The 24,782-nt window shown below is 38.1% G+C and overlaps 1 protein-coding gene across 24 annotated transcripts in view; it reads right to left on the bottom strand.

The window, feature by feature from the left end:
- BAZ2B (bromodomain adjacent to zinc finger domain 2B) overlaps window positions 1-24,782 on the bottom strand; it is a 336,353-nt gene that overhangs the window by 54,212 nt on the left and 257,359 nt on the right. For 13 of the 24 annotated variants that reach the window (XM_061395981.1, XM_061395906.1, XM_061395879.1 and 10 more), the window contains 3 exons: window positions 22,503-22,547; window positions 22,251-22,283; window positions 20,955-21,020 (listed from right to left, as the gene is read on the bottom strand). In XM_061395981.1, coding sequence (XP_061251965.1) covers window positions 20,955-21,020; window positions 22,251-22,283; window positions 22,503-22,547 — 144 coding nt within the window. The remainder of the gene's footprint in view (window positions 1-20,954; window positions 21,021-22,250; window positions 22,284-22,502; window positions 22,548-24,782) is intronic. The other 11 variants (XM_061396001.1, XM_061395846.1, XM_061395898.1 and 8 more) reach the window with 2 other exon arrangements.

Genomic DNA, 24,782 nt, shown 5'->3' with positions numbered 1-24,782 from the left:
TACTCTTGCCTAGAAAATCCCATGGACAGAGGAGCCTGGTAGGCTGCAGTCCATGGGGTTGTGAAGAGTCAGACACGACTGAGCGACTTCCCTTTCACTTTTCACTTTCATGCTTTGGAGAAGGAAATGGCAACCCACTCCAGTGTTCTTGCCTGGAGAGACCCAGGGACAGGGGAGCCTGATGGGTTGCCGTCTGTGGGGTCGCACAGAGTCGGACACGACTGAAGCGACTTAGCAGTAGTAGCAGCAGCAATGTGTAACAATCCCACAACACAATACAGATTTTCAAGTCAAATTATCATCAGTAGAACAATTTTGTTTTCTAGAATTAGATTTCCAATTTTTAAATGCATGAGATGTTGCTCTAAGTACTTTTCTGAAGAAGAGAAGACAACTTCATGGTCACTTACCAGAATAATGAATTATAATCACTAATAGGGAAAATATATTAAATGTCTCATAAACTTCATAGTAGCTGGTGTAAATTTTTCTATTATATAGGACTAACCCAGAATTCTTAATGATGTTTTAATAGTAATCATAAATAATTGAGACTTCTCTACTATTCACTAAGAACTGTTGAAAATGGTTGTAATTTCTTTTCAAAAAGAAAGAAAGGAACTGTTTGACACTAATGCTCTTTTCACTACACCAACTGCACAGCAGTGGTAATCTGAGGGTGTGAACACCCTTCAGTGATATGTAGACAATGAGTTAGAATAAAGGTATTCCTGAACATCATTTTTACCTAGTGATATGCAGTATTTTTCGAATTAAAAAAGCAATTCATAATGTGGCATGTAAAAATGACATCTACATTTTAGGATAAAAATGGAGATTTGCAAGAAATCTTAGAAATTTACAGGACCTTTATTACTTAAAGACAAGCATCCACTCCCTCAATGGAATACTTTAAGGAAACATGGAATCTCTAAATTGAATTAATTTGTTCACCAATTTATTTAATGACTTTTATTAGATTGTATAGGACTGATACAAATCCTGTAGTTCTGCTACAAAATGACTCTCAAGGAACCAGAGCTTCTAGGATCCCCTCAACGATCAACTAATATTTAAAATAAAGACAGTCACAATTCAGCCTCACAGTTCTGGTCTCACATCTTATGATTCTCAGTGTATTTCCCACACTCTAGGCTCACTGTGTGATACACCTGTGTTGAAGAGATATGTAAGCAGTTTGAGGCATTGCTTAGATGACAATGATATGATCATGAGGAGGAGGAATAAGAAGGTGAAGAAGGAAGAGGAGAGGTGAAGGAGAAAGGGAAGAAGAGGAAGAGAAGCAACAGTCAAGAGAGGTATATGGTGGTGGTGGTGGTGGTTTAGTCACTAAGTCGTCCGACTCTTGTGACCCCATGGACTGTAACCTGCCAGGCTCCTCTGTCCATGGGATTCTACAGGCAAGAATACTGGAGTGGGTTGCCATTTCCTTCTCCAGAGAGAGGTATATCAGTTCAGTTCAGTTCAGTCGCTCAATCGTGTCTGACTCTTTGCGACCCCATGAATCGCAGCACGCCAGGCCTCCCTGTCCATCACCAACTCCCAGAATTCACTCAGACTCACTTCCATTGAGTCAGTGATGCCATCCAGCCATCTCATCCTGTCGTCCCCTTCTCCTCCTGCCCCCAATCCCTCCCAGCATCAGAGTCTTTTCCAAAGAGTCAACTCTTCGCATGAGGTGGCCAAAGTAGTGGAGTTTCAGCTTTAGCATCAGTCCTTCCAAAGAAATCCCAGGGCTGATCTCATTTAGAATGGACTGGTTGGATCTCCTTGCAGGCCAAGGGACTCTCAAGAGTCTTCTCCAACACCACGGTTCAAAAGCATCAATTCTTCGGCGCTCAGCCTTCTTCACAGTCCAACTCTCACATCCATACATGACCACAGGAAAAACCATAGCCTTGACTAGATGGTATATACACAAAGTTAAAATCCACTAACCCTCTCTTCTCACCTTCCTCCCCCTAGAACCCAGAGGTCTGTTTTACTTAATACATTGTACCTATGTACCTGTCAGCTCCTCTGTCTGTGATGCATAGCCCTTCTTCCCTTACACACAACTAAAGCCCATGTTTTTATTTTTCCCACAACTAGTTTAGGAGTTTTAATATTTCCCTTTTTTTGAGCTTCCATATAACTTACTATAGCATTCATTGCACTGAGTGACAACTATTTGTTTAAAGTTGATCTCTTCCACTGTAGTGTGAGCTTCTAGAGGTCAGAAGAACAAACTTATTCACTTCTTTATGGACCTACTGATTCTAAGCAGTATAATTTTCCAAAAACATTCAGGAGAGTTTTTAATGATATTCTTTGTCTTTGACACTCAAACCTGTATCAGTTCAATTTTCCTTTCCTACTGGTCTAAATATTATTTTTATTTCCAACTATAATAGTTATCATATGTCTCTAATGACATATACAATGTGCTTTAGCATATAAAAATTATTTAAACATTGATTAACTTGCTGAATGAATAAATCTACAAATGCCACATTATTTAAATTTCAAGGCAATAACTTAATTGTCTACAAATGACTATGATATATAGCTCCTGACTATATTTTAGATTGACTATAAATAATTACAAGCAAATTAGAATATCTCCTTCCCATTTTTTTGACTTTCATTCTCAGCTATTCCTGTCCTCGCTCAGTTTTCTAGATGTGGAGATTTATGAAATAAATACAGATCCTTGGAATATATCTAATTTAAAATAAAACATCTTATCATCTTAATTATAATACAGAAGAGAAATTTTCTGTATTAAAATATTACTAATATCTTAGTTAAGAAGTCAGTTAAATTTCATCTCAAAATTGAAACACCTTTCAATAGTAAATGCATTAAATTTAGATTATACTAAAGAGTCTAAGATACATAAGGTGACAATTTAAAAAGCAGTTTTTTACTCATATAAAAAGATTATTTTAGGGACTCTAAAAGCATAAATCAAAGTACTTCCAGAAATCCAAAGCAAAATAACAAAGGTATGAAATAAATGTATTTTATTTTAAAATAACAGAAGTTTAAAAACTAAACAACGAGTGTGGTAGGAGGATCTGCTATTATAAAGTTTTACAACTTATTAGATTGCAAAACAGGCCATTTTTAAGAGGCCATGCTGCAAAGATGCCTATGTTTTTTGTATTTTATGATTCTACTGGGTCTCTTAGGTATTTGCTCTGGGCATAATTAGGAGAATACATTTCTTTTGACAGCAACTTGTATTTAAATTTCAAAGATATAAATATTATTTAAGAGACACAGATTTACCTCAGGGTACAAGAGGAATAAAAGTGTAAATAAGATTAATAACACAAGCCATTTACAGAAGACAGATATAAAGAATAAAACTGGTGCTATTTTATATCATATATTGAGTATGAGTAGAAAAATTGGGATAATTTTTAAGGGCCTATTTTTACCTTTAAAATATAAAAAATTTAAGTTTAAAGAAATGAAAAATTATGAATCCATGATAAAATAAATCCTTATATTTCAAATTTTAATAAAATTATACCTTATTGTATTACATATCATTGTATTTTACAGTTATAAAACATTATTTAAAAAGAAAATTTCCAGTTATCACATTTTCATAAAATCCACCAAAGTATTATACAAAAGTCTGCACTTTAGATTGTTATTGTTTAGTTGATAAATCATGTCTGACTGCTCTGTGACCCCATCCATTGTAGCCCACCAGGCTCCTCTGTCCACAGGGTTTTCCAGGCAAGATACTGGAGTGGGTTGCCATTTCCTTCTCCAGGGATCTTCGTGACTGAGGGATCACCCCATCTCTCCTGCATTACAGGTAGATTATTTCACCACTGAGCTACCAGGGAAGCCCTCATTTTAGATTAAGTATTAAATATTTTTAGAGTGAAAAGTGAAAGTGAAAGTGGCATCCAACTCTTTGTGACCCCATGGATTGTATAGTCCATGGAATTCTCCAGGCCAGAATACTGGCGTGAGTAGCCTTTCCCTTCTCCAGGGGATCTTCCCAACCCAGGAATCGAACCCAGATCCCCTACATTGTAGGCGGATTCTTTCGCAGCTGAGCCACAAGGGAAGCCCAAGAATACTGGAGTGGGTAGCCTATCCTTTCTCCAGCGGCTCTTCCAGACCCAGGAATCGAACCGGGGTCTCCTGCATTGAAGGTGGATTCTTTACCAAAGGAGCTATGAGGAAAGCCAGTTATTATTATACAAATGTCTTCTAAATTAAAATAAAAATTGCTAATAATTCTTGTCAGATAGAGATTTTAATACATCTAAATTACACTGAAAATAATTCTTTCCAAAATTGTGCATGTATCTTTTAACTGTGTATGATATTTAAAATTTTTCTGAGTAGTTAAAATGAAATCATTTTACATGTTTTTAAAGGTTAACTGAGGGGGGCGGTCCTAAGATGGCAGAGGAATAGGATGGGGAGACCACTTTCTCCCCTACAAATTCATTGAAAGATCATTTGAACGCTGAGCAAATTCCACAAAACAACTTCTGAATGCTGGTGGAGGACATCAGGCACCGAGAAAGGCAGCCCATTGTCTTCGAAAGGAGGTAGGACAAGATATAAAAGATAAAAAGAGAGACAAAAGAGTTAGGGACAGAGACCTGTCCCGGGGAGGGAGTCTTAAAAGAGAAGATTCCAAACACCAGGAGACCCTCTCACCGGCAGGTCTGCGGGGAGTTTTGGAATCTCAGAGGGCGACATTAACTGAGAGGAAAAAATAAATAAATAAAACCCACAGATTATGGGTCTATCTACAGCTCCCAGCGGAGAAGTAGCCCAGATGCTTGCATCCACCACCAGCAAGCGGGGGCTGAACAGGGAGGCACAGGATGCATTGCTTAGGGTCAGGACCTGGCTTGAATGCCCTGAGGACAATCTGAGGGACCTAATGTGAGATAGCAATGCAAACCATGGGATAGCCAGAGAGGGGGAAAAAAACACAAAGAGGAAAGAGAGAGAGAGAGAACTTTCCCACTAAAAGCTCTAACCTAAGGCACTGCCCACCCTCTCACAGAACAAAGGACTGAGCTAATACCAGAGGAGAGCTAGCCAGCTGCGGATCGGCCCACCCCCACGGGAGGCAGGGAGGCAGGTGGGCGCCAGTCAGAGCTGGAAGGAAAGGGGCAAACTCGGCCCCAGAGAGGGCATCCCCTACCAAACTGCGAGCAGGCTCTCAGTCGCTAACCAAGTCTTCTTGGTATCCTGAACGGTTGACATCCGTCAGGAGGGCCACAGCCACAGATCAGCTCCCCAGAAGAGACACACAGCACACCTGAGATGCCGCTGCACACTCAGGAAACCAAGCAGCTGCGACCCGGGAGGTGCTAAGATGCACCGCACCTGGGGAGTGTGCGCTCGCTAAGCTCCTGGTTGCCTGAGCTGCTCTGACCTGGGAAGGGCACAAAAAGTGCGCACAAAACACAGGCCCAGCTGAGTCTGTACCCGAGAACCTGAATGGCATAGATATGGGAAGTGCACGCAACCCAGGGCCCACCTTAGACAGTTACCCGGCAGAGCAACCTGGAGCCTGAGCAGTGTAGACCGGGAAAGCACACACTCTGTGAGTGGGGGCAAACCCAGTGTGACCCAGACACTACGAGCACTCCCCACACACGCCAGTGATATTTGTTTGCAGTGTTCCTCCCTCTCCGCAGCATAACTGAACAAGTGAGCCTAAATAAATGACCACCTTTGACCCCTTGCGTCAGGGCAGAAGTTAGATACTGAAGAGACTTGCAAACAGAGGAAGCCAAAATAAATAAAGAAGAGGGAACTGCTCTGGAAGTGACAGGTCCAACAGATTAAAACCTTGTAGTTAGCACTGGCTCAAACACAAAGAACAAATAATAAAAGCAGCAAGGGAAAAACAACAGTTAAACCCACACGGGGATCCCCATAAGGATAACAGCTGATCTTTCAATAGAAACTCTTCAAGCCAGAAGGGTACAGCAGGACATACGTAAAGTGATGAAAGAGAAAAACCTACAACCCAGATTACTATACCCAGCAAGGATCTCATTCAAATATGAAGGAGAAATCAACAGCTTTACAGACAAGCAAAGGCTCAGAGAATTCAGCACCACCAAACCAGCTCTCCAACAAATGCTAAAGGATTTTCTCTAGGCGGGAAACACAGAAAAGGTTTATAAACTCGAACCCAAAACAACAAAGTAAATGGCAACGGGATCATACTTATCAATAATTACCTTAAATGTAAATAGGTTGAATGCCCCAGCCAAAAGATAAAGACTGGCTGAATGGATACAAAAACAAGATCCATATGCTGTCTACAGAGAGCCACCTCAAAGCTAGATACACATACAGACTGAAAGTGAAGGGCTGGAAAAAGATATGTCATGCAAATGGAGACCAAAAGAAAGCAGGAGTAGCAATTCTCATATCAGATAAAATAGACTTTGAAATAAAGGCCGTGAAAAGAGACAAAGAAGGACACTACATAATGATCAAAGGATCAATCCAAGAAGAAGATATATATAAATATATATACACCCAACATAAGAGCACAGCAATGCATAAGGCAAATGCTAACAAATATGAAAGGGGGAATTAACAGTAACACAATAATAGTGGGAGACTTTAATACCCCACTCACACCTATGGATAGATCAACTAAACAAAAAATTAACAGCACAAACTTTAAATGATACAATGGACCAGTTAGACCTAATTGATATCTATAGGACATTTCACCCTAAAACAATAAATTTCTCCGTTTTCTTAAGTACATACGGAACCTTCTCCAGGATAGAGCACATCCTGGGCCATAAATCTAGCCTTGGTAAATTCAAAAAAACTGAAATCATCTCAAGCATCTTTTCTGATCACAATGTGGTAAGATTAGATGTCAACTACAGGAAAAAAAAAAAAAACTATGAAAAATACGAACATATGGAGGCTGAACAACACACTTCTGAATAACCAACAAGTCATAGAAGAAATCAAAATATGAATAGAAACAAATGAAAATGAAAACACAACAACCCCAAACCTATGGGATTCAGTAAAAGCTATGCTAAGGGGAAGGTTCATAGTAATACAAGCCTACCTCAAGAAACAGGAGAGAAATCAAATAAATCACCTAACTCTACACCTAAAGCAACTAGAAAAGGAAGATATGAGGAACCCCAGGGTTAGAAGAAAGAAAGAAATCACAAAAATTAGGGCAGAAATAAATGCAAAAGAAACAAAAGAGACCATAGCAAAAATTAACAAAGCTAAAACCTGGTTCTTCAAGAAGATAAATAAAATAGACAAACCATTAGCCAAACTCATCAAGAAACAAAGGGAGAAGAGTCAAATCAACAAAATTAGAAATGAAAATGGAGAAATCACAACAGACAACACAGAAATACAAAGGATCATAAGAGACTACTATCAGCAACTATATGCCAATAAAATGGGCAACCTGGAAGAAATGCACAAATTCTTAGAAAAGTATAACTTTCCAAAGCTGAACCAAGAAGAAATAGAAAATCTTAGCAGACCCATCACAAGCACAGAAATTGAAATCATAATCAGAAATCTTCCAACAAACAAAAGCCCAGGACCAGATGGCTTCACAGCTGAATTCTACCAAAAATTTAGAGAATAGCTAACACCAATCCTACTCAAACTCTTCCAGAAAATTTCAGAGGAAGGTAAACTTTGAAAACCATTCTATGAGGTCACCATCACCCTAACACCAAAACTGAACAAAGATGCCACACACACAAAAAAAACTGCAGGCTAATATTACTGATAAACATAGATGCAAACATCCTTAACAAAATTCTAGCAAACAGAATCCAACAACATATTAAAAAAATCATACATCTTGACCAAGTGGCTTTATCCCAGGGATGCAAGGATTCTTCAATATTCACAAATCAATCAATGTGATACACCATATTAACAAATTAAAAGATAAAAACCATATGATTATCTCAATAGATGCAGAGAAAGCCTTTGACAAAATTCAACACCCACTTATGACAAAAAAGCTCCAGAAAGCAGGAATAGAAGAAACATACATCAACATAATAAAAGCTATATATGACAAACCCACAGCAAACATTATCCTCAATGGTGAAAAATTGAAAGCAATTCCCCTAAAGTCAGGAACAAGACAAGGGTGCCGACTCTCACCACTACTATTCAATATAGTTTTGGAAGTTTTGGCCACAGCAATCAGAGCAGAAAAAGAGATAAAAGGAATCCAGACTGGAAAAGAAGAAGTAAAACTCTCACTGCTTGCAGATGACATGATCCTCTACATAGAAAACCCTAAAGACTCCACCAGAAAATTACTAGAGCTAATCAATGAATATAGTAAGGTTGCAGGATATAAAATCAACACACAGAAATCCCTTGCATTCCTATACACTGAGAAAACAGAAAGAGAAATTAAGGAAATAATTCCATTCACCATTGCAATGAAAAGAATAAAATACTTAAGAATATATCTACCTAAAGAAACAAAAGACCTATATATAGAAAACTATAAAACACTAGTGAAAGAAATCAAAGAGGACACAAATAGATAGACAAATATACCATGTTCATGGATCAGAAGAATCAATATAGTGAAAATGAGTATACTACCCAAAGCAGTCTATAGATTCAATACAATCCCTATCAATGGTATTTTTCAGAGAATTAGAACAAATAATTTCACAATTTGTTTGGAATTACAAAAAACTCAAATAGCCAAAGAAATCTTGACAAAGAAGAATGGAACTGGAGGAATCAACTTGCCTGACTTCAGGCTATACTACAAAGCTACAGTCATCAAGACAGTATGGTACTGGTACAAACACAGAAACACAAATCAATGGAACAAAATAGAAAGCCCAGAGATAAGTCCACGCACCTATTGACACCTTATCTTTGACAAAGGAAGCAAGAATATACAATGGAGAAAAGACAATGTCTTTAACAAGTGGTGCTGGGAAAACTGGTCAACCACTTGTAAACGAATGAAACTGGAACACTTTCTAACACCATACACAAAAATAAACTCAAAATGGATTAAAGATCTAAATGTAAGGCCAGAAACCATAAAACTCCTAGAGGAAAACATAGGCAAAACACTGTCTGACATAAATTATGGCAGGATCCTCTATGACCCACCTCCCAGAGTAATGGAAATAAAAGCAAAAATAAACAAATGGGACCTAATTAAACTTAAAAGCTTTTGTGAAGGAAACTATAAGCAAGGTGAAAAGACAGCCTTCAGAATGGGAGAAAATAATAGCAAATGAAACTGACAAAAAATTAATCTCAAAAATATACAAGCAGCTCCTGCAACTCAATTCCAGAAAAATAAGCAATCCAATAAAAAAATGGGCCAAAGAACTAAACAGACATTTCTCCAGAGAAGACATACAAATGGCTAACAAACACATGAAAAGATGCTCAACATCACTCATTATCCGAGAAATGCAAATCAAAACCACAAAAAGGTACCATCACATGCCGGTCAGAATGGCTACTATCCTAAAGTCTACAAACAATAAATGCTGGAGAGGGTGTGGAGAAAAAGGACCCCTCTTACACTGTTGGTGGGAATGGAAACTAGTACAGCCACTATGGAGAACAGTGTGGAGATTCCTTAAAAAGCTGGAACTAGAACTGCCATATGACCCAGCAATCCACTGCTGGGCAGACACACTGAGAAAATCAGAATTGAAAGAGACATGTGTACCCAAATGTTCATTGCAGCACTGTTTACAATAGCCAGGACACGGAAGCAACCTAGATGTCCATTGGCAGACAAATGGATAAGAAAGCTGTGGTACATATACACAGTGGAATATTACTCATCTATTAAAAAGAATGCATTTGAATCAGTTCTAATGAGGTGGATGAAACTGGAGCCTATTATACAGACTGAAGTAAGTCAGAAAGAAAGACACCAATACAGTATATTAAGGCATATATATGGAATTTAGAAAGATGGTAATGATGACCCTATATGCAAGACAGCAAAAGAGACACAGAAGTAAAGAACAGACTGTTGGACTCTGTGGGAGAAGATGAGGGTGGGATGATGTGAGAGAATAGCACTGAAACATGTATATTATCATATGTGAAATAGATCACCAGTCCAGGATGACCCTGAGAGATGGGATGGGGAGGGAGGTGGGAGGTAGGGTCAGGATGGGGAACACATGTACACCATGGCTGATTCATGTGAATGTATGTAAAAAACCACAATATTGTAAAGTAATTAGCCTCCAATTAAAATAAAAAAATTAAAAAAAAATCACAGATTTTTAGGCAAAGTTAAGAAATGGGTACATTCAAAGAAACTTTGTTTTTTGACTTCTAGGTAATATTCCAAAGTAACCATGAGGCTGTTGTATTATGATCTCCTACAAGAAATGTTATCACAGTTTATAGTTCTTTTCTTGGTATTCCCAAGGCACAAGATGAATCAGTTCAGTTCAGTTGCTCAGTCATGTCCGACTCTTTGGGATCATATGAACTGCAGCATACCAGGCCTCTCTGTCCCTCACCAACATCCTTAGTCTACCCAAACCCATGTCTATTGAGTTGGTGATGCCATCCAACCATCTCATCCTCTGTCGTCCCCTTTTCCTCCTGCCCTCAATCTTGCACAGCATCTGGGTCTTTTCAAATGAGTCAGCTCTTCACATCAGGTGGCCAGAGTATAGGAGTTTCAGCCTCAACATTGTCTTTCCAATGAACACCCAGGACTGATCTCCTTTATGATGGACTGGTTGGATCTCCCCTTGCAGTCCAAGGGACTCTCAAGAGTCTTCTCCAATAATACAGTTCAAAAGCATCAGTTCTTCAGTGCTCAGCTTTCTTTATATTCCACTCTCACATCCATACATGATGACTGGAAAAACCATAGCCTTGACTAGAAGGACCTTTGTTGACAAAGTAACGTCTCTGCTTTTTAATATGCTGTCTAGATTGGTCATAACTTTCCTTCAAAGGAGTAAGCATATTTTAATTTCATGGCTGCAATCACCATCTGCAGTAATTCTGGAGCCCCCAAAAATAAAGTTAGCCACTGTTTCCACTGTTTCCCCATCTATTTGCCATGAAGTGATGGGTCTGGATGCCATGATCTTAGTTTTCTGAATGTTGAGCTTTAAGCCAACTTTTTCACTCTCCTCTTTCACTTTCATCAAGAGGCTTTATAGTTCTTCTTCACTTTCTGCCATAAGGGTGGTGTCATCTGCATATCGGAGGTTATTGATATTTCTCCCAGCAAACTTGCTTCCAGCTTGTGCTTCCTCCAGGCCAGAATTTCTCATGATGTACTCCGCATATAAGTTAAATAAGCAGGGTGACAATATACAGCCTTGACGTACTCCTTTTCCTATTTGGAACCAGTCTGTTGTTCCATGTCCAGTTCTAACTGTTGCTTCCTGACCTACATACAGGTTTATCAAGAGGCAGTTCAGGTGGTCTAATATTCCCATCTCCTTCAGAATTTTCCACAGTTTATTGTCATCCACACAGTCAAAGGCTTCTAATCACAAACAAAGGCAATGCCAAATAATGCTCAAACTACCGCACAATTGCACTCATCTCACACGCTAGTAAAGTAATGTCAAAATTCTCCAAGCCAGGCTTCAGCAATACGTGAACTGTGAACTTCCATACGTTCAAGCTGGCGTTAGAGAAGGCAGAAGAACCAGAGATCAAATTGCCAACATCCACTGGATCATTGAAAAAGCAACAGAGTTTCAGAAAAACATCTATTTCTGCTTTATTGACTATGCCAAAGCTTTTGACTGTGTGGAAAGAGACAAAAATCAATGCTGAAGGATAATAGTCTCTAGATTTTTGAAATTTAAGATGTACCTGAGGGGACTTCCCTGGTGGTCCAGTGGTAAAGAATCTGCCTTGCATTGCAGAGGATGTGGGTTCGATCCCTGGTCCAGGAACTAAAATCCCACATGCCAGGGAGCAAATAAGCCTGTGTGCCACAGCTACTGAGCCTATGCAACACAACTAGAGAGACCGAGTGCCACAAGGGAAGATTCCACATGACACAAGGAAGATCCCTCATGTTTCAACTAACATCTGATACAGCAAAATAATTTAAAAAAAAAAAAAAAAAAGATGGACCTGAAAAAAAGAAAAAGTATAATCAAATCTAACAGGACAGATCCTATTGCCTATGACAGAGTGATATGGTCTTGAGAGCCTATACTTTTGTCTCTGCTGACCTAAAGATTCAGACTGAGGAAGACCTTCCTAAATCATGATCTCTGTATGAACTGTCTTACATGGTTCTATAAGAATTTGGTTAAAAGAGAAATAAATCTTGTTCCGCTAGAAAAAAAAATAAAGGTAACTGAATTTTAAAATTGAAATTAAGTAGATTATATAAAGTACAATACAGAAGTATGTCGTATAAGTACACACATCTTCAATAGAAAAATGGGTTTGTTTAAACCAAAGTATGTAAATGGGCAATTATACTTTATTTTTCACTAAGTAATGATTAGTATAAATATAGGATTATAAAAATATTCTCATGAATTGAGGGGTTATACATTATTTCTGCATACAAATTATTAGATGACTTCTGAAACTTGAACTACTCTCTTCTGTTTTATGGCTTTGTTGCCTAAAGTGCTGACATAGTTATTCTGTAATAGATGCACGTTTAACAACCTTTTGTGTTTATTGATTCTTGGGGAGATATACAAAAGACTCTTAAGATTGCTCTGGTGATTATTCAGATAATATGAGTAAAGTGTTCATAAATTTGTGATTGACATAGTTTGAAGTTTTTATAAATGAAAACAGTAGATTTTGAGCTACTTTGTCACACTGCTGAAACCAACTTGAGTTTGAATGATTAGTAATAATTAAAGCACATATATTTCATAAGACTTGTGTTACATTAGCATATAAATCTTCACAAGGCTAAAAATTATTCTTTATTATGTTATAAAAATATTTATGAACTATGATAATATATTAAAATTAATGTAAGAAAAACAAATAAGGTAATTTGTATGTCTGTATATTCTTATTAATTATAGGTTAAAGGAAAAACTATAGAAATTACATTTCTAAGTTTGGGGACTAATATAAATTTGAGGTATTTTTAGTAAAAAAATATATTAATAGTAAATCAAAAAGTAAGATCAGTGTAGTGTACAAAAAGAACCATGAAAATGGTGCTTGTGTTACCTTTTCACTTTGATGACTATGAGGAGTTTCTTGGAATAAATTCAGATGTTATAAGAGATTTCTGATTAACAAGGTGAAAACAATTAGTTTTTTAACATCAATTTTTTAAAGATTACCTATAACATCTTTTTTCTGTACAACTTAATAATTAAATTCTAAAAGTATTAAAGTTTAGAATTAAAGGTTACACTAGGTCATTTCAGAATTTTGAGTTGGCCCTGCCTAAGTATTATATGGCTTTAACCTACAGTAAAATTTGTTCTTTTTAGTTAGTAAAAGAAAAAAAGTGCAACTGAGCTATTAGGAGGTAATAAGACGCAGAATATGAAGCCAAGATAGGCCCATTATTGGCATGACGCCAGTCACACCTTGGGAATGTTAAGTAATAATGAAGAGATGAATAAGTACATTTAGTAGTAATTTGTTAATATTCACCAAGGGGTAAGTATATATAAAAGATATGGTAAAAGTTTCGATTATCAGTACAAACATATACCTAGTTACCACTTAAAGTTTTATCTCTCTGATATGATAAAAAAGTATCCTTAACATTTTTTGCTTTTCCTGCAGCATCTAATTTAATGCTGTGTACATAATAGTTGTGACGGACCGGGGAGAAACATGGAGGAGCTACCCCTCACCCAAGGTCGGGGCAGCGGCTGAGAAGAGCCACCCCATATCCAAAGAGCGGTGGCTTCGCGGGTGCAGGAGGGCCAAGAGGAGCTACTCCACTTTCAAGGTAAGGAGGAGTGGCCATGAAGAGATACCCCTCGTCCAAGGTAAGGAGCAGCAGCTGCGCTTTGCTGGAGCAGCCATGAAGATATACCCCAGGTCCAAGGTAGGAGAAACCCAAGTAAGACAGTAGGTGTTCTGGGAGGGCATCAGAGGGCAGACACACTGAAACCATAATCACAGACAACTAGTCGATCTGATCACACGGACCACAGCCCTGTCTAACTCAATGAAACTAAGCCATGCCGTGTGGGGCCACCCAAGATGGCGGGTCATGGTGGAGAGGCCTGACAGAATGTGGTCCACTGGAGAAGGGAATGGAAAACCTCTTCAGTATTCTTGCCTTGAGAATCCCATGAACAGTATGAAAAGGCAAAATGATAGGATACTGAAAGAGGAACTCCCCAGGTCAGTAAGTGCCCAATATGCTACTGGAGATCAGTAGAGAAATAACTCCAGAAATACCCAGTTGTGGATGTGACTGGTGATAGAAGCAAGGTCCGATGCTGTAAAGAGCAATATTGCATAGGAACCTGGAACCTTAGGTCCATGAATCAAGGCAAATTCCAAGTGGTCAAACAGGGGATGGCAAGAGTGAATGTCGACATTCTAGGAATCAGCGAACTAAAATAGGCTGGAATGGGTGAATTTAACTCAGATGACCATTATATCTACTACAGTGGGCAGGAATCCCTTAGAAGAAATGGAGTAGCCATCATGGTCAACAAAAGAGTCCAAAATGCAGTACTTGGATGCAATCTCAAAAACAATAGAATGATCTCTGTTCGTCTCCAAGGCAAACCATTCAATATCACAGTAATCCAAGTCTATGCCCCAACCAGTAATGCTGAAGAAGCTGAAGTTGAATGGTTCTATGAAGACCTACAAGACCTTTTAGAACTAATACCCAAAAAAGATGTCCTTTTTCATTACAGGGGACTGGAATACAAAAGTAGGAAGTCAAGAAACACCTGGGGTAATAGGCAAATTTGGCCTTGGAATACGGAATAAAGCAGGGCAAAGGCTAATAGAGTTTTGCCAAGAGAACGCACTGGTCATAGCAAACACTCTCTTCCAACAACACAAGAGAAGACTCTACATATGGACATCACGAGATGGTCAACACCAAAATCAGATTGATTATATTCTTTGCAGCCAAAGATGGAGAAGCTCTATACAGTCAGCAAAAACAAGACCGGGAGCTGACTGTGGCTCAGATCATGAACTCCTTATTGCCAAACTCAGACTTGAATTGAAGAAAGTAGGGAAAACCACTAGACCATTCAGGTATGACCTAAATCAAATCCCTTATGATTATACAGTGGAAGTGAGAAATAGATTTACGAGACTAGATGTGACAGATAGAGTCCCTGATGAACTATAGACGGAGGTTAGTGACATTGTACAGGAGACAGGGATCAAGACCATCCCCATGGAAAAGAAATGCAAAAAAGCAAAATGGCTGTCTGGGGATCCTTACAAATAGCTGTGAAAAGAAGAGAAGCGAAAAGCAAAGGAGAAAAGAAATGATATACCCATTTGAATACAGAGTTCCAAAGAATAGAAAGGAGAGATAAGAAAGCCTTCCTCAGCGATCAATGCAAAGTAATAGAGGAAAACACCAGAATGTGAATGACTAGAGATCTCTTCAAGAAAGTTAGAGATACCAAGGGAACATTTCATGCAAAGATGGGCTCAATAAAGGACAGAAATGGTATGGACCTTAACAGAAGCAGAAGATATTAAGAAGAGGTGGCAAGAATACACAGAAGAACTGTACAAAAAAGATCTTCACGACCCAGATAATCACAATGGTGTGATCATTCACCTAGAGCCAGACATCCTGGAATGTGAAGTCAAGTCAGCCTTAGGAAGCATGACTATGAACAAAGCTAGTGGAGGTGATGGAATTCCAGCTGAGCTATTTCAAATCCTGAAAGATGATGCTGTGAAAGTGCTGCACTCAATATGCCAGCAAATTTGGAAAACTCAGCAGTGGCCACAGGACTGGAAAAGGTCAGTTTTCATTCCAATCCCAAAGAAAGGCAATGCCAAAGAATGCTCAAACTACTGCACAATTGCACTCATCTCACACACTAGTAAAGTAATGCTCAAAATTCTCCAAGCCAGGCTTCAGCAATACGTGAACCGTGAACTTCCAGATGTTCAAGCTGGTTTTAGAAAAGGCAGAGAAACCAGAGATCAAATTGCCAACATCCGCTGGATCATGGAAAAAGCAAGAGAGTTCCAGAAAAACATCTACTTCTGCTTTATTGACTATGCCAAAGCCTTTGACTATGTGGATCACAATAAACTGGAAAATTCTGAAAGAGATGGGAATACCAGACCACCTGACCTGCCTCTCGAGAAACCTATATGCAGGTCAGGAAGCAACAGTTAGAATTGGACATGGAACAACAGACTGGTTCCAAATAGGAAAAGGAGTACGTCAAAGCTGTATATTGTCACCCTGCTTGTTTAACTCATATGCAGAGTACATCATGAGAAACGCTGGGCTGGAAGAAGCACAAGCTGGAATCAAGATTGCTGGGAAAAATATCAATAACCTCAGATATGCAGATGACACCACGCTTATGGCAGAAAGTGAAGAGGAACTAAAAAGCCTCCTGATGCAAGTGAAAGAGGAGAGTGAAAAGGTTGGCTTAAAGCTCAACATTCAGAAAATGAAGATCATGGCATCCGGCCCCATCACTTCATGGGAAATAGATGGGGAAACAGTGGAAACAGTGTCAGACTTTATCTTTTTGGGCTCCAAAATCACTGCAGATGGTGACTGCAGCCATGAAATTAAAAGACGCTTACTCCTTGAAAGGAAAGTTATGACCAACCTAGACAACATATTAAAAAGCAGAGACTTTACTTTGACAACAGAGGTCGTCTAGTCAAGGCTATGGTTTTTCCAGTGGTCACGTATGGATGTGAGAGTTGCACTGTGAAGAAAGCTGAGTGCCGAAGAATTGATGCTTTTGAACTGTGGTGCTGGAGAAGACTCTTGAGAGTCCCTTGGACTGCAAGGAGATCCAACCAGTCCATCCTAAAGGAGATCAGTCCTGGGTGTTCATTGGAAGGACTAATGCTGAAGCTGAAACTCCAATACTTTGGCCACCTCATGTGAAGAGTTGACTCATTGGAAAAGCCTGTGATGCTGGGAGGGACTGGGGGCAGGAGAAGGGGACGACAGAGAATGAGATGGCTGGATGGCATCACCAACTTGATGGACGTGAGTCTGAGTGAACTCCAGGAGATGGTGATGGACAGGGAGGCCTGGCGCGCTGTGATTAATGAGGCCGCAAAGAGTCGGACACAACTGAGCGACTGAACTGCACTGAACTGTATATAATAGTATTTTAAGACATTTTAAAAAATATTTAGTTGATTACTAAAATCTATAGGTATAATTTAGTAGAGGAATACAATTTAGAATCTGAATAACTGAGAACTTCCATGGTAGTCCAGTGGTTCAAACTCTGGGCTCCCAATGCAGGGGTGAGGATTCAATTCCCAGTCCGGGAACAAGGATCCTGAATGTCACATGGTGTGGCCAAAAATGTCTGAATAACTGCCAAAATGGTACAATTACCTCATCCTGTTCACATGTTCATAGTTATCAGAGAACAGTAACATCTTAAGAAATTTTACCCGTGGGATTTTCTCAGATATTCTGATACAGGATTATTTATGACATATGTTATTGTATTATTTTAAATAATAATTCCTTAAGTGTAAAATTCACCAAGAATAAAATATTTTTTATTACATAAAGAAAATTTTAGACAGAAACATATAATACACTCTTTCTTTAATGATTTTGTTTCATCCTCAACTTGCTTCCTTAGTACTTTAACTGTCACTTTCATTTCAACTCATTCATTTATTAAACAACAATTTCTAAGCACCACTATATAGCTGGCTCTAATCACAACACTTATGATACAATGGTACACAAGATTCCTGTCCTCATAGATCTTACAATCTGGGAGAAGATAAACTATAAACAAGTATAAAATAAAATAATGGGATGGAGTTCTAGAGGTTAGGTGTAAGAAAAGGCAAAATTAAGTGTTCTTGGAAAGCCACTCTGATAAGCTAAAATTTGATCTATGACTGAAGAATAAATAAGAGCCACTTGAATATTTGGTGGAAGAACATCAAATAGGAAAGATCCTTTGTTTAGGAATAATAAAAAGGCAAAAATGGCTGGAAGATACTACATCAGATACAAAATGTATGGTGGACTTTATTACAACTACAAGAAGCCAGTGGATCGTGTTAAGATATAATCTGTTTTACATTCTGAAAAGATCACTTAGGCTGCTCTGTGGAGAATGCATAGTGAGAACTCAGAAAAGTAAGAATGAAAGCAGAGAAAGCAAGTTCCTTTAACTTATTATGCTTACAGCTATTACTTTATGTATATATGTACATGTGCACACACACACACAGTTTTTGGTTTAATATTTTGGCATGGTTTTATTGACATTTCTTTTCCAGTTACTCATGCTTGATATGGGCAGCCCTATCAAGAACGTGCATTGCTCCAATACAGGTGCTTTAATCTTCCTTTAGTTTCTTCTCACTTTATCTGATAATTGTTTTTATATTCATAAGTACTTTAAATTGAAGAGTGAGTTATTTTGTATGCTATGAGTATTTGTTTTTTCTGAGAATGAAGGCAGCTAGAAGAGGGAGGGCTGTGCCTGGTTCTTCATATCCCTTTCCAAGTTTTATTGGAAGCACTGTACCTGATTTCACTCTATCTAGTCAAAGGAATATTCTTTTCCCATGAAAAGTGCTCTTGGTTCTTGAGGGATTCTTAGAAGATTTCATCTTAACTATCTTCATTGATCCTGTGGCTGCTACCTTCTACTCAATGCAGATTTTACTCACCTCTCTTCAGCAGCTTTCTTTACTCTCTTCCCAGGCACAGAAGCAAATATGGGGAACCAATGGAAGAGGTCACGACTTTTGGGTCTTCTGGGTATCTCTTGACCTGAGCATCGTTTCCCTTGGATGATTTCTTTTTCCCCTTGGATGACCTTATCTTTACTATTCTCTTGGATGTCCTCTTGTACTAAAGCCCATAATCTGGAGATAATCCTCTGCCTTTCTTTAACCTTTCTTCTCCAACAGGAAAAATCAGAATGACAAGCCCTAATTTTTCTTAGTCCTTCTGGTAAAAAGAATACTTGCCAGGGAAGAACTTGTTTCTTGAGGAATTTTCCAGGCCTTTTCCCTGTGTTACTCCCTCAGTTCCCATCTCTTCAGAGAGGAGAAAAGTAGGTTGAGCTCTCAGGATTTTAATTAATCCCCTTCCCTATTCTTCACACCACTGAGTTCAGAAGGCAACAGAGTTTACAGCCATGCCCATTCCTGGAATCCATTACCTCTCTCTTTCAATGCCTGTCATTTTTCAGAGATTATAGTTATAAATCCATGTTATAATGTTAGATGTAGAGGGTGTCAGTGGTCCTGGATAATTAACATGTAAGGAAAAAACCACCTATATAGTAATAAGTGACTTATTGTAATAAGTAGGCACTATGTGGTACCAGGCACTGTTCCAAGAACTTTACATTTACACTCATCTAGACACACACCCATTTAATCATAACTACAAACCTGATGAAATAGGAAGTAGTGTCATCTCCATTTTATAGACAAAAAAAAAAAAAAAAACTGAATCACAGAGAGGTTAAATAACTTGCCGAAGTCATATAGCTGGAATGTACTGAAAAAAGAATTCAAATCCCGATCATTGGTTACAATGTCCAAGTTCCTAAACAATACATATACTGTGTCTTTATATCAGAAATATATAGTTTAAGCCAGAGCTGAGATCCAAAATCTGAAATATAGGGCTCTCAATTTCTAGACCAAACTGTCTGATTTTCATTAATTATTATTTATTAAATGTTTATCCCAGTTGATAATCTTACAATCATAGGAGATACAAGAATCATTATATCAATTTAAAAAAGAAAGAACATGAAGAGCTAAAGCAAGTTGGTTTAGAGTTAGCATGTGTATCTGAGTCTCTATTACTTCAAAGCACTGGTTATAACATTGTCATTTAGTAGCTAAGTTGAGTCTAACTCTTTTGCGACCTCATGGACTGTAGCCCACTAGGCTCCTCTGCAACGGGATTTTCCAGGCAAGAACACAGGACTGGGTTGCCATTTCCTTCTCCAGGGGATCTTTCTGACCCAGGGATCGAACCTGCCTTTCCTGCAGGTGGATTCTTTACCCCTGACCCAACTGGGAAGCATGGTTATTATGGTCATACCTCTATTCAACTGTTATAATGCATTCCTTTGTAACATTTTTTAACCTTTAACTGATTTCTATTAAAATCCATATAAGCTCATTTTGACATTTCAATAATTTTCTTGTTCTGAATAATATGGTAAAAACTCTTATTTCAAGGATAATACCCAGGCCTAATTTTACACATAAAATGTTAAAGAATAATTTTGAGGGCAAAAGTCCATGGCTGACGTTTGAATGAGGACATATAGAACTTGTCTACACATGCTGTAACATAAATTTTGTGAAACTCTGGTCACAGTAAGAAATAGCTGCTGCTGCTAAGTCGCTTCAGTCATGTCCGACTCTGCAATCCCACAGATGGCAGCCCACCAGGCTCCTCTGTCCCTGGGATTCTCCAGGCAAGAATACTGGAGTGGGTAGCCATTTTCTTCTCCAAGAAATAGCTACTTTGATCCAAATGAATGCCATTCATTGTATTTAAAAAAGGTAATTAAAATCTCAGCCAAGAAAATTAAATCATACATTGGAATCCTTCCTACATTCTTTTATGTTCTAACACTTGGTTACTATCTCTAACCTTTGGTTTGCTTATGAAAATTAGTAAACCATGACAAACCCATACTCTAAAACAATTATATTTAGAAGAGTCAACATTTAAGAAAAATACTAATTTATGGTAAGATAATATTTTTCAAGAAATATACACTTACTTCTGCCTTTTTACGAGCTTCCATAGCTTTCATAAGCATCATATGTTGTCGCCTTCTCTCTCGTTCCTATTAAGCCAGATAAAATTAGGAATATAACTCAATCATAGTTAACAGTTTGATCTTCAAATGGAAAACAAAACAAAACAAAAAACTCTGTGTAGCATGTTTAGCATTTATAGACAAGTCACAGTAAATACTAAATATAAGACAAGAATGGCCAGTCTGTGCATGTTTTAGTTCAGGTTTAGAAAGCAAATACAAGAACAATCAAAAGCAAAAAGGTAAAGCAATGAACATGGAGACAGTGTAAACAGAAGCATACAAGATTTACTTATGGTCAGTTGTGATGCTCCTTCAAAAGCTGGCAGAACAAAAAGCATAATGGTTGGCTGGAACAGGTCAGTTACCTTACATCTGCTATTAGAAAAACCACAAATATGTACTATAGCCAATTAAACTAAAGGTTGTGTTCTTAAATTTTTATTTAGATCAGGCAGAAATTGCTTTAAAATCACTTTTACATCACGGTTTTAGAATTACTTTTATTTCAAATACACTATCATTTTGTAAATCCAATAATCCACCGACAAATTAGAAAGTTTTTGTTTAAAGCTTTAACACCAATTTAAACTAGTCATGGTTCATATAACACCATCAATGAAATGAGATATTCCTGTTTACTGATGTCTGTCCCTTGATGCAGTATTGAAAGCCACTAAAGCTGCACCATGGGCTCACAAGTTAAATCTAAAAGGCACAATATGAAAATAAAGTAAGCACTAGCTTACTTTGATAGTCTCCTTTTATTTAAAAAAAATCACATAGGTATAATGTTGAAACAGTTCTTTTTGTTTAAATATATGCGATTCGCCCAAAGGGATATTTCTAAAAATTTCTAAAATTTGTCCATAAAACCAGAATATATTTCATATTCTCTCATCAAACTAACCCAAAATTCCCATTGTATTCAATGGCAGTTTTGCATCTAGAATGATGGGAGAATATGGGTCATAATTGTATCTAATTGTATAGTGATCCAACTTTCACTGTGACATCAGTAATGTAAACTTTTAGACAGCAGCCTATTTAAGGCTTGCATGATTCAATTACAAATCTTGGATATACACCGTATTTCTTTTACAGATAGACAAGCAGATGTATGCAATGCACTGTGCTGTAAAGCCATGCAGCAGTATGTAATATGACAGCAGCCAGTGCTACACTTTATGCATTGCTATGACAACCATATCACAACCAAATCACAATGCGGTGTTAGATGTACAAAAATAAACATACCCATACCATATCTAGTCTATGCCTCTCCAACTCCTGGTAGAAAGAGTTGGCACAACATTATGAAACAGAAATCACAGAGTCATGAAACCAATTTTTAACCCCCCAAAAGACACCAATACCAAAGCAAGGAATTTAAGCGGGAATTACATTGGAAATTTTTAAGAAAATATTTTGAAGATTTTTCAAAAAATAGATTTAAGAAAAATTATAAAATTTACATTTAAAAATTTGTATCACTGTGTGTATACAGACCTGATGCTTTAGAAGAACAGCTTGCTGTCTTCTCATTTCTTTTTCCTTAAAAATAAGAAACTTTTAATATATGATTTTTGGAAAAATTTAGAACATGCTACAAGTATTAAAAGCTCCTTTTCTGAGATTCTATAGTCTTCTATTAGGTTGAACCACATGAAATTTCAAATCTCCAAAATTTTTTTTTACTTATAAAGTGGCAACTTCATATGGTTACCTAATATATAAAAACTATATGATAAGAGCAAGCATCTGACTTAACAGCACACTTCAATGGCATGTTTACAGAACTGACTAGCTAGATGGACACATACAAATGGCACTTAAAAAAAAAACACACATAAAAAGCAATCCTCCTGTCTAGCTGATTAAAACTCCACTCTGAATATAAATTCCTAAAAACTCTATGATTAACAGGATCTATGTCATTTCTACACACTGTACAGGAATAAGAGTGACAAGAGACAAAGGGATAAATCTGAGATTTTTATGTCCACCTACAATTGAGGGCATTATTTCAAAAGGGTGGGGCTTAATGCACGTAATTCTGTGAATCTCACCACATGAGTATTTCATAAAGCTAAAATATGAATGAAATTAATATAAAGGGCAATCATGAAAAGGAGTAGAAATCTAAAGAACAAAGTAAGACAGTCTATGTAGAAAAGGTGACAAATGGTTCCCTAGCTTTAAAAGACGTAATCAAATCAGTTCAGTTCAGTTGCTCAGTCGTGTCCGACTCTTTGCAACCCTATGAACTGCAGCACGCCAGGCCTCCCTGTAAATCACCAACACCCGGAGTCTACTCAAACTCATGTACATTGAGTCAGTGATGCCATCCAACCATCTCATCCTCTCTTGCCCCCTTCTTCTTCTTTCAATCTTGCCCAGCATCAGGGTCTTTTCAAATGAGTCAGCTCTTCACATGAGGTGGCCAAAGTACTGGAGTTTCAGCTTCAACATCAGTCCTTCCAATGAACACTCAGGACTCATCTTTAGGATGGAGTGGTTGGATCTCCTTGCAGTCCAAGGGACTCTCAAGCGTCTTCTCCAACACCACAGTTCAAAAGCATAAATCCTTCTGTGCTCAGCTTTCTTTATAGTCCAGCTCTCACATCCATACATGACCACTGGAAAAACCATAGCTTTGACTAGATGGACCTTTGTTGGCAAAGTAACGTCTCTGCTTTTTAATACGCTGTCTGCTGCTAAGTCGCTTCAGTCGTGTCTGACTCTGTGCGACCCTATAGACGGCAGCCCAATAGGCTTCCCCGTCCCTGGGATTCTCCAGGCAAGAACACTGGAGTGGGTTGCCATTTCCTTCTCCAATGCATGAAAGTGAAAAGTGAAAGTGAAGTCGCTCAGTCCTGTCTAACTCTTAGTGACCCCATGGACTGCAGCCTACCAGGCTCCTCCGTCCATGGGATTTTCCAGGCAAGAGTACTGGAGTGGGGTGCCATTGCCTTCTCCAATATGCTGTCTAGGTTTGTCATAACTTTCCTGCCAAGAACTAAGCATCTTTTAATTTCATGGCTGCAGTCACCATCTGCAGTGATATTAGAGCCCAGGAAAATAAAGTCTGCCACTGTTTCCACTGTTTCCCCATCTATTTGTCGTGAAATGATGGGACCGGATGCCATGATCTTAGTTTTCTGAATGTTGAATTTTAAGCCAACTTTTTCACTCTGTTCTTTCACTTTCATCAAGAGGCTTTCAAGTTTTTTTTTTTCGCTTTTGGCCACAAGGGTGGTGTCATCTGCATATCTGAGGTTATTGATATTTCTCCCAGCAATCTTGATTCCAGCTTGTGCTTCATCCACCCTAGCATTTCTCATGATATACTCTGCATGTAAGTTAAATAAGCAGGGTGACAATATACAGCCTTGACATACTCCTTTTCCTATTTGGAACCAGTCTGTTGTTCTATGTCCAGTTCTAACTGTTCCTTCCTGACCTGCATACAGATTTCTCAAGAGGCAGGTCAGGTGATCTGGTATTCCCATCTCTTGAAGAATTTTCCACAGTTTGTTGTGATCCACATAGTCAAAGGTTTTGGCATCGTCAATAAAGGAGAAGTAGATGTTTTTCTGAAACTCTTGCTTTTAATATGATCCAGTGGATGTTGGCAATTTGATCTCTGGTTCCTCTGCCTTTTATAAAACCAACTTGAACATCTGGAATTTCACAGTTCACATATTGTTGAAGCCTGGTTTGGAGAATTTTGAGCATTACTTTACTAGTGTGTGAGATGAGTGCAATTGTGCGATATTTGAGCATTCT

The sequence above is a fragment of the Bos javanicus genome, chromosome 2, assembly GCF_032452875.1.
Source record: "Bos javanicus breed banteng chromosome 2, ARS-OSU_banteng_1.0, whole genome shotgun sequence".
Classification (NCBI taxonomy): domain Eukaryota; kingdom Metazoa; phylum Chordata; class Mammalia; order Artiodactyla; family Bovidae; genus Bos; species Bos javanicus.
This window is presented reverse-complemented; position numbering and strand designations above follow the sequence as displayed.